Raw genomic sequence first — 15,264 nt, 5'->3', positions numbered from 1 at the left:
TCCAGCTCACTTGCTCTGACATCTGCATTCCCAAGGCTGCTTTGTCCACATGAAAACCTCTAATCTAGGTTCCTGCCCTCACCTTCCTGTTCCCAGCTTTGACCACATTCAGGTCTGTGACTCATATGTACCCTTGTATCCTCCTTATACTTCTCTTGGAAAGCCTGAATCTGGAAAATTCAATTCTCTACTTAAGGCTCTAAGGAGTGGACATGGTTGAGAAAAGCACAGGTCACATTAGCCCTGCTCTCAGGCTATGGCCGCAGATCTGACGCTTCCTGGCACCATCTGCTGCTGGGAAGAGCTGCTGTTCCTTCTATGCCCCTCACCTCCATTTTTACGCAAATCCACCAAAAGGGTTTTGTTCCCCTCCATGCCTATACAAACTGTCCTCGCAAGAGTCACCAGTGGCCTCTGCCATTCTTTCTTAGTCCTTCTCTCACTTTACTTTCCAACAGCACTTTGTGGGGTGGGCTATTCTCCCTCAAGAGACACTTTCTTCCTTGGGCCTCTGGGGTGCTGCTCTCTCCTGGCTCTCCACCTGCCTCACTGACAGTTCCTCAGCCCCTGGATCTAGCTGTTGAGAGCCACAGCCCAAGTGGCCCCACCCAGCAAACTTCCAGCTGATTGGCTCCTCTGCGGTGATGCTCATTGGGCTGTTTCCCCACCCTTTCAGACCACGGAGCTGCTCATTAGGGGACTCATTTGGCTCCGCCCATGTGACCCAGCCAATCAGCCTCAAGAGCAGGAGGAGTAGGGGGTTGAGAGGCTCACCGGAAGCCGGTGGTGGTAGTTGGGCTCTGAGGGAATTCCTGAAGAGCTCATGTGGTGCAGCGTGTGTGTTCTAAAAGTAAAGTTCGTTTCTGCTTGACAAGTGGCTTGTGAATTGTGCCCAGCCAGACTGCGCCACCTAGCACTCCTGACTGCTCAAAATTCAGCACCAAGAGTTTGTTTAAACTCAAGATTCCTGGATCCCTCTTCCAGAGATCCTGATACAGTAAGTCTGGGGCCCCTGGGAATCTGCTCTTTAAAACAGCATTCAAGTGATGCTTAAGCCACACATAGATTGCTGGGCTGCACTAAAGTGGGACCCAGAGAGCATCCTCCACTCACACAGATACCTCGAAAACTGATGGTAACTCCTTCCATTCTCCAGCCCAGAGGTCATACCTGCAGCTCTCCACACTTTATCTCAGAGGGGCATCCCCTCACCCATCACCAGGGAATCCCAGGGTGTAGCTTTCTAATCTCTTTTTCGATCTGGCCAACTCTGCCTTAAAATGTAGCACCACCCATTTTGAGCTACTCCCTCATGCCCTTCTCTAGGTCACTTCAGCCCACTCACCTCCATGTTCACACTAGAGCCCCCTCCTCACATCCACACAGAAGCCAAGCTGCAGAACAGGAAGTAGACCTTGTTGCACTCTTGCTTCAAGGCTTCCGCAAGCCTAGAGTAAGATCCACCCTCCTTAGACCAGCCTGCCATTTCTCCCACCTGGCTCACTGCACCAGGCATGCTGGCTGAGGGGCTGCTTCTTCACCTCCCACCACTACAGTGAACCTTCCAAGACCTGGACACTGAGGGGCAGCTGCCCCCTGAAATGCAACCCTTTCATGGAAGTCAGGCAGGGCCACTAGAGCTTGTCTTCAAGTGGGTCCCTCCTAGGCTGAAGAGGCCTTTGCTCTCAAGGAGCAAAGGCCTCACCACCGCATCAGCTTACAATGTGGCATGGGTCAAAGTTCAGTGATCAACAGGAGATGCAGGGCCCTGAGCTAGCCTGAGCAGACAGACATGGGCACAGTGATCAGGACTCACCAGGAAGGAGCAAAGGAAGATGAAGGACACGAAGTAGAAGTAGGCAAAGTCACTCCCACACTCACTGGCATTGGCATCTGGGTCACAGGCCCGGTTGCTCAGACAAGACAGCATGATTTCATGCCAGGCCTCCCCCGTGGCACTCCTGAAAAGAACAGAGCTGTGAGTCCATAATAGGAGGCCTGGAGGGCAAACCTCCAGTGACATCAGAGCCCTGGCCAGCCCAGAAGGTGGGGGCCTAGTCCTCAGGAGAGCTGGGCCAAGGGGAGCCCTCGCTGGGCCCCTGTACATGAAGCCTTTGCCATTATGTTTCCGAACTGGTCATCAATCGAGGAGAGTAATCCAGTGCACTATGGGAACTCCTTGGAGGACACAACATAGTCTCATCCCAAACACAGGCTATTCTTACCCTTGTTTCTAGAAGCAGCAGCTTCTAGAATGGCTACCTTTCCAGCCACTCAGGCCAAAGCAACTGCATCATCCCTGCCTCCTCCCTTCATATCCTATCCATCAGCTCAGGCTCCTTCAGAAAGAGCAGCTCTTGTTTTCACCTGGTGCCTCACAGCAGCACCCTTCCAGGTGCCATGCGGGGCCACAAGGTGCAGGCCTGAAGTTGTCACTTCTTTCAGACCTTCCCATGCTCCCTCACTCCTCATGAAGACCAAACCCACATAGCTGAGCTCAGCCCCAGGGACCTGAAACCTGATCTTCTGCCACCCTCAGCCCTCACTTGCACACCACTCTCTGTGCCCAGAATCCCTGGAGGACACCCTGCCCTGAGCAGCCACTTGGGACTCTGCAGAACACACAGCCAGCACCAGTGCCCACCAATGATGCCAGCAGTGGGGTTTTCCTAGTCAACGGGCCTATGCCAATCCAAGTGATGGAAGCACCCCCTTGTGATGCAAAGTTCAGGGAAACAGAAATCTTGGAAAACACAGGCCTAAGGCAGACTCAGAGGGTGGCCTCAAATCTTTGTGGCATGGGGAAGAGCAATAATAAATGAAGAAATAAATTTAATGTAACTGCTGAAGTTCGGAGAATCAATATGATCTGAGAAAGAATGAGCCTGAGGATGCCTGTCTATCTTATGCAAGAAACAAGAGCCAGAATGTTCCCCAAGAAGTGCAGCAAACAGGGGCCCTGAAGCAGCCCTGCCTCTGCATGAAGAAGCTCTCTGGAAGGTCTGATGTCAGCACGCACCCCATAAGTCCCTAAAGAGTTCCTTTCCTGTCCTGGAAAAAACGAGGGAGACGCAGGAGGCAGTGATAAAAATTCACCCTTCCCCCAGCCCTCAAGTCTACACCCAGACCAGGACAGCCAGGGCCCAGTCATAGAGAGTGCTCCACAGCCCAGGACAGCATCTGGGCTTGAGCTGCTTCTAAACACACCCCTGCCAAAGAGGCCTGTGCAGGCCCAAAGCTTTTCCCAGGGTTTCCAGGTTCCACCTCCATGCTCCCACATTCCACCTTTTTACTCTTGCTTACTCTTTGGCGTAAGGGAGGTGTGTCAAGACCAGAAGTTCTGGCCAGCAGAGCTCCTTGGGCCATGAGCAGCAGCAGTCTTCCCCTCTGCACCTGCCTCTCCCTTTCTCACCCATCCCATCACCAATACTGCTTCTAGCTATGGAAGCTGGGGCCAGCTCACTGCACAACCCTGCAGGCGTTCCCTGTCCTAATAGGGTGCAGCCTCCTGGGAGCCTTCTGGCTGCCAACCACACAGCAAGGACAAGACAGGCAGGCCTGGCTCAGAGCTCCCAGGTTCCTCCCTTAGGGGCCTCTTACCAGTCTGTCCTGAGGCCAGGGCAGACTTCAAGAGCCTCTGGATGAGCAGAGAGGGAAGAACTGGAAAAGTCCTCTAAGGAAAAGCAGCATGATTTGAGGGTTAGAAGAGAGTGGTCCCCATGGTGAGACCCACCCTCCTCCATCCTGAGCAGAGTGGACATCAATGTGACCACCCAACATACCTGAACAACAGCATCAGGGCTTGTAAGAATGTGCGGAAGTTATTGTGCCGGTTGATGCTGGTGTCGTCGTCCAAGGCAATGTTTCCAAACACCTAAAATGGAGAATAGCAGCGTGTTGATGCTGCAGGATTCCCAGAGCCACAGTGGGTAGACCAGGCAAGAGAGGGAATGCGTGCAATCTGGGGGGCCCCATATGAGACAGTTGATCACACCCTAGTTCCATGGCTCAGCATGAGCCAGGCTCCAGGAGCTCTGAGCCTGTTTCTAGATGCAAGTCTGATGAATGGGAATGGGGCCCAGATCTGCTCTGCACAAGACGGGAAGCTCACTTATTAACAGTTCCAAAGCAGGAATTATACTATCATACTGGCAAAAGCTCTGAGAAATCACTGGAAATATTCTTTTTTTTTTTTCTTTTTTCAGTACTGGGGATTGAACCAGGAATGCTCTACCACTGACCTACTCCCTTAGCCCTTTTTAATTTTTATTTTGAGACAGGGTCTCACTAAGTTGTCTCAAACTTGTGATCCTCCTGCTTTAGCCTCCTGAGTAGTGGAATCATAGGTATGTGTACACCCAGCTATATCACTGGAAAAATTCTTTTAAAACATTTGTGCAAATGGTGCAATGGGATTTTTATCTATTATAATTGATTTTTTTCAGGGTAAGAATGCAAATGAATCAAGAACCATCTTCAGCTTAAAATTTGGCTGAAAATTAATAAAGTATTACATTTCCACAAAGATCAGTAACATGAATGTTCTTATACATCCAAAAACTAAAGCAAGTGTGTGTGTGTGTGTGTGTGTGTGTGTGTGTGTGTGTGTAGGTGTGTTTGCTTTAAAAAACATCAAATCTCAGCAAACTCTAAATCAAGAGAACATTTCAGCCTGTGAATTAAAGACTTGGATATTGGCACCTCCCATACTAACTATACACTCAGTCCATTCTCCTCCCCACTGCTGGGAGGGGCCAGATGACCATGGGCTATAGCAGGACACTGCTTTACATATTTAAGTATTTTTTCCCCAAATAACTGACAAAGTATTCTTGGGAAATCAAACAACTTAAACCACACAGACTGAGCTCATTGAGGACCTGATCTGAGGCTCCTCAGGAGCAGGTGATCTCCACTAAGGAGTGGAAGGGGCACCTTCAGACTGGCCAGCAGCCACTCCACACCGTACAGATGTCTCCAATGCCCCAGTTGTACCTGAAGGCCACCCAGACCTCAGAAACATGGCAGTGCACTTTCCCAGAGAGAAAGGAGTGGATGGACGGCTAAACTGCCCCTCCTGGGAGTGCCTGGATACCCTCCAAGCAACAGTGTCTGAAAACAGCTGTCTCACTCCTCACACCAGTGTCTGACTCACAGCAGAGGCTCACTATGTGTCAGTTTATTACTGTTACCATTTAAGGACCACAACACATTCCCAGTGGCCCGAGTGGACGAGAGCTCTGCATCCAGCCCTGTCAGGGCAAGCAGCACCCACCTGCATGCCGATGATGGCGTAGATGAAGAACAGCATGGCAATGAGGAGGCACACATAGGGCAGCGCCTGCAGACACATGGGCAGGTCAGGTCCTCTACCTCTCCACGGCCACACAGACCTCAGCCTAGCCCAGCTCCAGGCCCACCCTCCAAGTGACAGGCCCTGTTTCTTCATCTATAAACTGGGGTCATAAAACCGATCTCAATGGTTTTGTGGGCATTGAGGAGATAACCTGTGGTCACTCAAACTGTATTATAAACTGCAAAAGGACAATGGTGCACACACCCTTCTAAAGAAGGGAGGAACTCTGGGGGTCAGGGAATCATGACAGAGGAGGAGGATGACAGCCCTGGAGGGAGCTGCCCTGTCCTGCCCTGCCCTGCCCTGCCTCTGGCGCCTGCTTCACCTTGAAGGACTGGACGAAGGTCCACAGCAGGATGCGGATGGTGTAGCCCTGGCGCAGCAGCTTGACGAGCCGCGCAGCTCTGAAGAGGCGAAGGAAGCTGAGGTTGATGAAGTTGTTCTGTAGAGAAGAGGGATGCCCTCTCATCTTTGGAAATCGCCCCCCAAAAGGGCAACCTATACCCCACAACCTCTCCACAAGTCCCTGTGGCCCCAAAGTGGTTAAAAAGAAATTGAAATAAAGTCACTACTCAGTCTAAGCAGTAATGGCCACCAGAAAACCTTCCAAAAGGAAAGCTTATTGTTGCAAGTCACGCTTCATGCAGCAAATCAGAGACATCCCCTATTCTAGGGCCACCCGGACAGGGAGACACAGAGAAGGAGCTCTCCAAAGTGGCTCCTTGCTGCCAGGTGGGGTAGGATCACCTGTGGGACTCCAACAGTGACCACCTCTCATGGGAACAGCCAGCCAAGCTGTCCAGGTGCTGGGCATGATGGTTCTCCAGTGGGCACCCCTGAAGGGACCCCCCGCCTGGGCTTGGTGGCCGCGCTCCTCCCTACCAGCCCAGCCATTTCTACTGGGACCCACCGGGCTCTGCGGGGACTGCTCCAGGAGCTGCTGACACTTACGAAAGGGACAGATGCAGTCACTCTGCTGCTCTCACCCCAGGTCTCTGCTGCCGAGAACCAGGACACTTGGTATGCGCCCTCACCCAAGGGCTCAAAGCTAACCACAGAGACAAACCAATCAACCCCAGACTCCAAAGTTTACCTGGGAGTGAGGAATCCCCGGCCCAAGACACCCTGGACTATTGGCAAGCCTTTTCAGAAGAGGGTGGCTCTGGGAAGGTTCCGTGCATAGGTGGGGGTTCCTGTAGAGCCAGGCACTGTATGTCTGTCTACTTGGGGACCAGGTACCTGCACACAGCCTGAGAGCAGCTTCCTGACACTTTGGTATTTTTAAATATACAAGCAGCTCAGGCTCAGACACATTTGTGTTGTCAAGATTCAGTCATCAAATAAAGAGAAAAGAGAACACAGATGTTGAATGAGACAGCAGCAGCAGGAGAGCACATGCAAACGCAGAAACAGGGAAAGCCTGGCAGCACTCAAGGGCTGCCTATCACAACAAGGGAGGTGGAGGGATGGGCTCACACTTACTTCCAGGGACCCACTCTCAAGGGACACTTCTGCCTTGCCTGTGGCTCCCACCAGCGTGGCAGGATCTCTGAGTTTCTCTGCAGGCTGGAAACAGACAGTCACGGGAGGTTCTGGCTCTCAGGCAGAATGCTGAGTCCTAAAGGTAGGATCAGTGGGCATAAGGGTGATGTGGACCTTGTCCACATCAGCAAGAGGGTGGGAGTGGGACTTGAGGCATGCCCTGCAAGGTGCACAGCTAAGCCTGCAGCTCCCCATCAATTCAGGCTGAGGAGAGAGAATCTCAGTGGTACACACAATGGAAATAACTGCCCACTGACCACTTCAGACCCCAAGGACATAGACAGTCACTAGTAGGGGATCCTTTTGAAACCCCCTACTCAAATAGGTCTGGAGAAGCAAGGATCTTAACAATGCAAGGCCTGTCCAGCTCAAAGCAATCTGTGGCTGGGCAGTGGCACTCAGGAGAATTCCTGAAAATGTGGGAGAAATACAGACTCCTGGTAACAAAGAAGGGGCAGAATATGAGAGGGCAGACAAAGGGCTGGTGACACTCAGCCCCACTCAGCTGCTGTAGTGGAGACCAGTTCTCCATCCCTGCTCCTAGACTTCTCTCTGGGCTCCTGCAAGTACTGGGGGAGGGTGAGTGCAGACAGACAGGCAGCCCTGGAGAGTTGTGAAGGCAGATGATAACAGTCACAGATGCCCAAGCAGAGTGATGGGCTGGGTACCGCCATGCTAACTGCATGCAGGACAGCGGGACAGCAAGACAGGGCTGTGTGCCGTGCACTGCCACCTCTGGCCTCAGCCGCCCTGAAGTTAGACATGGCCTGCCCTTCCTCCCAAGACCCATGGTTTCTGCTGCACAAGAAATGCTACGCCCACTTGGAAGCTACCCTTTTTGCAACATCACTCAGCCTGTGCACCCACAGTAAGACGAGGGAACACTGGTCTCGCCCTTCCATCTCAGTCTCCTTGCCCACAACCTGGCAACACTAGGGACATCAATGCCCAGGTGGCAAGGGACAACTGAGGAAAGAAATTCGGAAGTATAGTGAGCTTTGTAAGGACACTGTCCCACAAAGCCAACCTGGCTGACCCAGCCACGACTAGCATCTACATCCAAGGCCACCATGCTTCTAGCCAGTCACAAGAGAGGGAGGCCTTACTCCTGAAGGCCTCCAGGGAATTCAGTCAGACCCATGGATACCTGATGACCACACACCACACCACAGGATGAGGTCCTGCTATCATAACCAGACTGCTCTCTTAGTTCCACTAATGTGGGCTGATTGTGCAAAGGAGAGGAAATGTGCACATACACACACTCCCCATGTCCACCAGTCATGAAGGCCAGGACAAGGAGGAGAGAGACAGGTGGCCACTGCCTGGCCTCAGCTGGAGGCTGTGCAGAGGATGTGGCATTTCCGCAGCATTCAATGCCATTTTCTCAAAATGCAAGCTTTCCACTTTAGATGTAAAACCCTGTGCAACATTCAGTTTCTGCACAGAAACCTCAAAGATCTGCTCCTTTGGATGAATTTTCATAGCCACAGCTAAAGCTAATTGCTACCAAACACCCTTATTCTCTCAAAACCACTGAAGAGAGCTGGGGCTGTAGCTCAGTGGTAGAGTGCTTGCCTAGCATGTGTGAGGCACTGGGTTTGATCCTCTGCGTCACATAAAAAAAATAAATAAAATGAAGATGTCATGTCCACCTACAACAAAAAATATTAAAAAAAAAAACTTCTGAAGACCTAGAGGGAGGCCTCAGTTGCACCTGTATACTGCAAGAGCTTGGCCAACAGTGTGCACACACTCCAGTGACAATCTAGAGTAGGGATCCCTGAGCCCCTCTGTCTGCTGGGACAGAGACCCTCCTACTCAGGCCCCCACATGACCCTCTCTGATTCAGAGTCCAAATCTCCAAACTTCCCATGAGCCCAGTGCCCCTGGCCCAACTCCCTACGGAAGGGCTTATCTAGGAAGGACAGATGCAACAGGGGACTTCACCAAGGCCACCTGGGCAAACCAAACCTATGCTGTGCATTGGCATGATAGGGACACCGAAGAGAGGAGGTGAGAGTGCAACAGAAACCACAGACTCCCAGGGACCAGGGCCAACCTAGTCAGGCAAAGCCTCCTGAGTCATGCCAGTCTCAGCAGGAACTTCTGCCCTGGTCATTTACCCCCCATCCCAGAAAGTTCCACTTTCCCTCCTTGGCAAGGGCCCAGATTCCAACAGCTCCTGGAGGCCCTCTGAAGCCCCTGCTGGACCCCAGGGGTAGGGGAGAGTACATGGGAGGCCAGAGGTGAGAATACAGCAGAATCCAGCTCACGCCTCAGAGGGCAGCAGGTAGGAGCCCCAGAAACAGAGAGAAAAGAAGAGCAGGCAGAGCGAGGACTCGTAAAACTGTTTAAAGTCACAAACCAACCGTTTCCTATATGTGATGTTTTCATGGATGGGTATTTGCGTATTATTTACAAATTGGGGTGGTTTGAGCAGCAGGCGCGCAACATACAGACGGAGACATGGGTTTTCGCATTGTATGTTGGTTGGGTGGCGTGAGTCAGCAGGTAGGTTAAGGTAAATCAAGAACAAAAACAGAAAACAAAAGAGAATATGAGTCATAAACACAAGCAAAAACTTAAACTCTGAATACTTAACTAGAAAACTTCAGGATTTTGTAAACTGCATATTTTTCTTGAAATGCATGAACTCAAACATATTTTGAGATCTGTAGGTTATGAGACTGCAGCTCTATTTGCATTCTTGTTTTAATGCAAATCCAAAGATGACTCACAGACAATAGTTCATTTTTTTTCCAGGCAAAGAAATCAATGTCAGTTTTATGTGAGTTTGGAGCCCTTTCTCCAGGGATCCTTGCTAAGACTATGGATTTATTTTGATTTTTAAATTGGGGATCAAAACTGACACTCATATTTTTGCCTAAGAAAAAAAAGTGCATTTGCAAAGTAAATATATGAAGTGGCTCCAAATGAAAAACAAACAAATAAACAAACAAAACACCACCGATCCATGTGATGGCTGTTCTTTCATCTGTTCTCCTCCAGGCAGAGAAGGCCAATGACCAAAGCTCCAACAGCAATGGCAGCCAAAGGGTAGATAAGTGTTCCCACAGGGCAGCTTCTCCCTCTCCCACCAGCCTGCCAAGGGCTTGCCTTAAGTGAGGTTTGACAGCTTACAGGCCTCCCTGGCCTATCCAGCAGCTGAGGGACAGCATGCTGGGTCATTTCAGTGGCCTACACTGCAGGAGGCCTCTGTGCACCTGTGATGTCAGCCAGCATCCCTGCCCACCTCCTCTTATGCCTTCTCATCTATCAGGAGTCTGGTGCAGAAACCCTGAAGTTGCCCTTCCAACTTGGAGCTGTTGGATCACTTTAGCTGGGGAAACAAATATTCCTGTTTCCAAGAAGCCCCACAGGTCCCAGGAACTCAGCCAGCCTGGTCTTCAGATACTGCACTGAATCTGATGCTTCTGGGGGGGATGCACACAGTGATGGGGCAGCCCCCAGGAAAGCCACCCCACCAGGAGCTGGTAAAGCAAAGCAACCTTGGTTTACTTTTTTATTTATTTTTAAATGTTATTTATTTTTAATATTATTGTAAGTTTCTACCTTTACTTAATCAATTAACTTATTTTTATGAGGTTTTAAGGATTAAACCCAGTGCCTCACACATGCCAGGCTAGCGCTCTACCACTGAGCTACAACCACTGCCCTTGGTTTTCTTTTTAAATGGAAGATTTCAGCCTCTTTGCTTAGAATACTCACATCATTAACTGATGAAAATCATGAAATATACATCATAAACAAAATAATATGTCTAAATATTTTAAAGAACAGTAAACCAAATATCCATATATTTATCACACAGCTGAAAAGCAGATGGCTCCTGTCACTGTGATGCCCTCCTGCTTCCTTCCTGCCCTCTGGATGAAGCAGCTGGCCTTAATCCTGGTCAATAATCACTTGTCCTTGCAGTTCTTTCATAGACCCTAAATGCATCCCACATCTGCTAGTTCTCAGCCCCACAGTGGCAGCTGTGCAAACGTGGCTGACAGTGAGCAGACACTGCCTCCCAGAAGCATCCGTATCACCCTAGCCATCAGTCCGGTGCCTGCAGTTATCTCACCGTCTCCTCAGTCTTCATTGCCTTGTGCTACTGACACACTCTCTACACATCTGGGTGCTTGGCTGCTGGCTCAGTGACAGTTATCACAAACAGATGTTGTGATGTCTATCTGAAGACACCGAGGCAGAGGTGCACATCACCAACTTGATGACTACTGCAAACTTTTCAAAGAGGTGGCCCCCACCGAGACCTCACCAGCTGGCTGGAGAGCTCTGGGCACTTCACATCCTTGGCAACACTAGGCACTGTCATCATTTGCAAACTCTGACAACCAGCAGATGTGAAATGGCATTGCCATGTCATTTCAGTCTATATTTCTCCTATTATTAGTCAAGTTGAGCATCTTTTCCCATGTTAATTGGCTACTTATGTTTTCTACTCTGTAAAATGCCCAATTGTACCTTCTGCTCATTTAGTTGTTTTTGTTTTTCCAATCAACTTGCAGAAAAGCTGTGCATATTCTGGACACTAGCCTCTGCCCCTGGTATATGCTCCTGCTCACCGCCCCAGGCTCTAAATGATGGGGGTGTCCCAGGGCTCAGCTACTCATCCCATATACCAACCTCCTCCTGTCTTGTGGGTCTGACTCCATTTTATATGCTTAGGATCCAAACTTCATACCACTAGTCTGAACTCACTCCCAAATTCCGGGCCCTCTGTACAACCCTCTGGGGAGTCTCACAGAAGCCCCAGACCTAACACGCCCAAGTTGCACCTGAACTTCATCACAAACCCACTCAGCCCATACTCTTGCCCATTTCAATTCAAGCAGCCCATTTTTCCAAGTACTCAGGCCACAGTTCAATGTCACTCTTGCCTTGTCCTACATACCCACATCAGGTCTGGCTGCTGCCGTACTAGAGATGCAGCCAGAGTTCAGTAGCTCCCTGCCCCACAGCCTGGCTCCCAGCAGGAATGCTCTGTGGCAAGGCCCCCAGGCCTCACACCTTTGGCCAACACCCCGAATTGGCATCTCTTTCTCCTGAGGGCTTTTCCAGGCCAGGCCAAAGGGGTCATGGGTCTAACATTCTCTGCCCTCCCCTGTAAGCCTTCAGCTGTGACTGAGCCCCAGCACTCCATGGAGGGAACAGCACTTTCCACATGATCAGAGCCCCAGTGTGACTGAGCTCCAGCTGTCCCAAGTGACTTCTGGATAACTCGCCTTCTGTTGGCAGCCACTGTGCCCCTTCCCATTTCAGCATTCCCTACCAGTGTTCCCAGGATCACCTCCCAAACAAAAGGCTTGCACCCAACTCACATGTCAGGCTGTGCTTCAGGGAGATCCCAACAGAGAGTGCCCTAACAGGTCCACTGCCACTGCTCCCTGCCTACTGAGCAGGCAAAGCTGTGTCTTAACCACCAGGTCGCACCATCCCTCTTCCTCAGACCTTCCAAACTCTCCCAACAGAGAAGCCAAGGCGCACTGATGCACAGCCTTCCTCTGCCCTCCATGGCCACCTCCCCTTGCTCAGTTGGCTCAGCAACACCTCCTGTCCTCCCTCACACACCCAGCTGGCACAGACCCCATACATATGAACAAGAGATCTGAAAGAGCTTCCAGTTTTGACTGGAGGCTTTATATATCTTGTTAACAAAGTGTCTTGTGCCCAGGTCTTAGGGATCATCTCCTGTGTGTTCTAGGAGTTCAAAGTTTGCCCCTTACAAGTCCTTCATTCACCTGAAACTGACTTGGAATGATCTCTGACCTCACCCATGCTAACCTCCAGTGACCCTCAGGAGGACGCAGCAGAGTCAGTGCTGTCCTACACCACCCCGTACACAGGAGAGTTCTGACCTGAGGCTGACCCCACCCTTGCTCAGCCTTCCCTGAGCCAACACTGCGTGTCCTCATCACCCCAGCTTTACAGCTAGTCTCAGCAGGAGGAGCAGACTCCCTCTGGCACCACCCAAATAACCCAGTTGATGTCCTTAAATATCTTGTTTGAGACTGTTTCTCTTTCTCATTTTAGAAGCAGCTTGTAGAATTCCAAAGTAAATAAACAAAAACCTTGGTATTTTTATTGGGATTGCATGAAATCTACAAATCAATTTGAGGGAATCAAAATTCTGTGAAGTTGACACCCATTAATTCAACTCCATCTATTTAAGCCTTCTTTAATGCCTTTCAATAAAGTTCAGCAATTTTCTGCATAAAGATTTTGTGCAGATTTTATTAGGTTTCTGTCAGGAATGCTGACTGAGTCATCTACCCTCTGCAACCGTGCTCTGGCCAGTCGAATGCTCCAGCACACTCCAGTCGGTTTTAGACCCCCCTGGACCTGGCTGACAACTGTGCTCACTCCCTCCTAGCCCTTACATATTTGTTTATTTATTTGTCCTACTCATTCAGTAAGCCCCCACGGGAGACCTACAGAGCAGCAGGTGCTGTGCTGCGCATCCGGGAGCTGATGTTTTCATGAGGCAACAGGCAGTCTACTGCTGGTCAGGCCTGAAGCTCAGCCTGGAGGAAGACGGACAGCAGACAGCACGGTGTTTCCTGACTTCGAAAGGAATTCTTTCCAAATTTCACCATGACATAATGTGTGCATAGGATTCTTTGTAGCTATCCTTTATGAAGTCACCAATTCCTGATTGCTAATAACATTTATCATGACTAAAATTTGAATTTTATTGGAGATCTTTTCTGAATCCATGAGACAATCACATTAATAGTCTCCTTTGATACGTTAATGTGAATTATTGTAATAGCTTTTCCAAGTTGAACCTTGAATTCCTGGAATAAGCCTGACTCATATTTTCTTTTCTGAACACTGTTAGATTTAGGCTGCTTACATACTGATTAGGATTTTGCATCTCTCATTAATAAGTAAGTGTGGATTGTGATATTATTTCTTAGATAATGGTATTGAGCTAATATTAGGCATATATAATTAAGTTAGGAAATGTTAATTCTTTTTCTAGTCTCTAGAAAAATTGTCTAAGACCGGAAATAATCATTCCTTGTATTTTAGATAGAAACCTCATGTACAAGACCATCAGAGCAAGGCGTTTTCTTTATGGGAAGATTGTTTTTGGACTCAGTGGCTTTCTTGCTGCGATAAAGAACCACTTAGGGTTTTATCTCATCTCTGTCAGATTTGATCACTTGTATTTTTCTAGTAATTATTCATGTACGTAAGTCTGTAAACACACTAGCAGAAGTGGTTTGGAGCAATCTGGGTGTCTCCCTCCCGTGCGTCTGCAGCCACCACTCAACCCACCTTCCACTTAATGACCTTCTTTTCTTTGGGTGACCAGCCAGAGTATGTCAACTTCTAAGTCTTCCAAGAACACACACTTCACTGATTCTCTTCTGTATGTTTCTTTTCTCTTTAATTCTGTGCGGGTTTTGTTGTTGTTGTTCATTTTGCTTTCACTTTTCAGTACAGGGATTTGAACCCAGGGCATCACATGTGCTAGACAAGTGCTCTACCACTAAGCTCTACCCCAGCCAAGGCCCCTTCTTAATTTCTATTCTTATATTTTCTTGTACTTTATTCAAACTTATTCTGTTGTTTTTCTTTCTTTTTTTAGCTGTAGATGGACCAATATCTTTATTTTATGTACTTATTTTTATGTGATCCTGAGGATCAAACCCAGTGCCTCACATGTGCTAGGCAAGTGCTCTACCACTGAGCCACAACCTCAGCCCCTCTGCTCTTCTTTTTCTAACTTATATTAATGTCCAACTCATTGAGTTGCACATTGAACTATTTTTAGAATATAAGCATTTAGGAGTTGGAAGTTCTTTCCAAGTACAGTCATTCTCAGTTACTATGGAGATTGGTCTTAGGAGCATCCCAGAGGCTCAAGTCCCTTATATAATATGGTACAGTATTTGCACATAACCTATGCACATACTTCTGTATTCTTTAAATCATTTCTAGATGACTTCGAACAACTAAGATAATGAAAATGCTCTGTAAACTGTCACTGTACTGCATTGCTCAGGGAATAATGGCAGGAAGAAAGTTGGCCCATGTTCAGTACAGATGCAATTTTTTTTTCAAATATCTTTGATCTGTGGTTGGTTGAATCTGTTGGTTGGAGGTAGGACCCACAGATGCTGAGGACCAACTGTGCTGCCAGGCTGTTTCATGAGCTTTACTATATGGTATTCTCACTGTTTTCTGTTGGATGTATTTTGAATTCACATCATTACTCCATTTTGATCCATGACTTGCTGGGAAGTGTCCTTGCACACTATTGTTGCAGCCACACCCCTCTGATCTCTGCTACTTATGCCACACTGGATCCCCATGCTTTCTCATGC

General features: G+C 49.0%; 1 protein-coding gene across 16 annotated transcripts in view; it reads right to left on the bottom strand.

The window, feature by feature from the left end:
• Cacna1b (calcium voltage-gated channel subunit alpha1 B) overlaps positions 1-15,264 on the bottom strand; it is a 183,122-nt gene that overhangs the window by 46,023 nt on the left and 121,835 nt on the right. For 10 of the 16 annotated variants that reach the window (XM_078048846.1, XM_078048847.1, XM_078048834.1 and 7 more), the window contains 5 exons: positions 6,839-6,922; positions 5,682-5,798; positions 5,276-5,341; positions 3,783-3,874; positions 1,817-1,961 (listed from right to left, as the gene is read on the bottom strand). In XM_078048846.1, coding sequence (XP_077904972.1) covers positions 1,817-1,961; positions 3,783-3,874; positions 5,276-5,341; positions 5,682-5,798; positions 6,839-6,922 — 504 coding nt within the window. The remainder of the gene's footprint in view (positions 1-1,816; positions 1,962-3,782; positions 3,875-5,275; positions 5,342-5,681; positions 5,799-6,838; positions 6,923-15,264) is intronic. The other 6 variants (XM_078048839.1, XM_078048838.1, XM_078048844.1 and 3 more) reach the window with 1 other exon arrangement.

This window comes from Ictidomys tridecemlineatus, chromosome 4 (assembly GCF_052094955.1).
Source record: "Ictidomys tridecemlineatus isolate mIctTri1 chromosome 4, mIctTri1.hap1, whole genome shotgun sequence".
Lineage (NCBI taxonomy): Eukaryota > Metazoa > Chordata > Mammalia > Rodentia > Sciuridae > Ictidomys > Ictidomys tridecemlineatus.
Note: the sequence above shows the minus strand (reverse complement) of the source record. Positions and strands in the feature narration are given on the sequence as shown.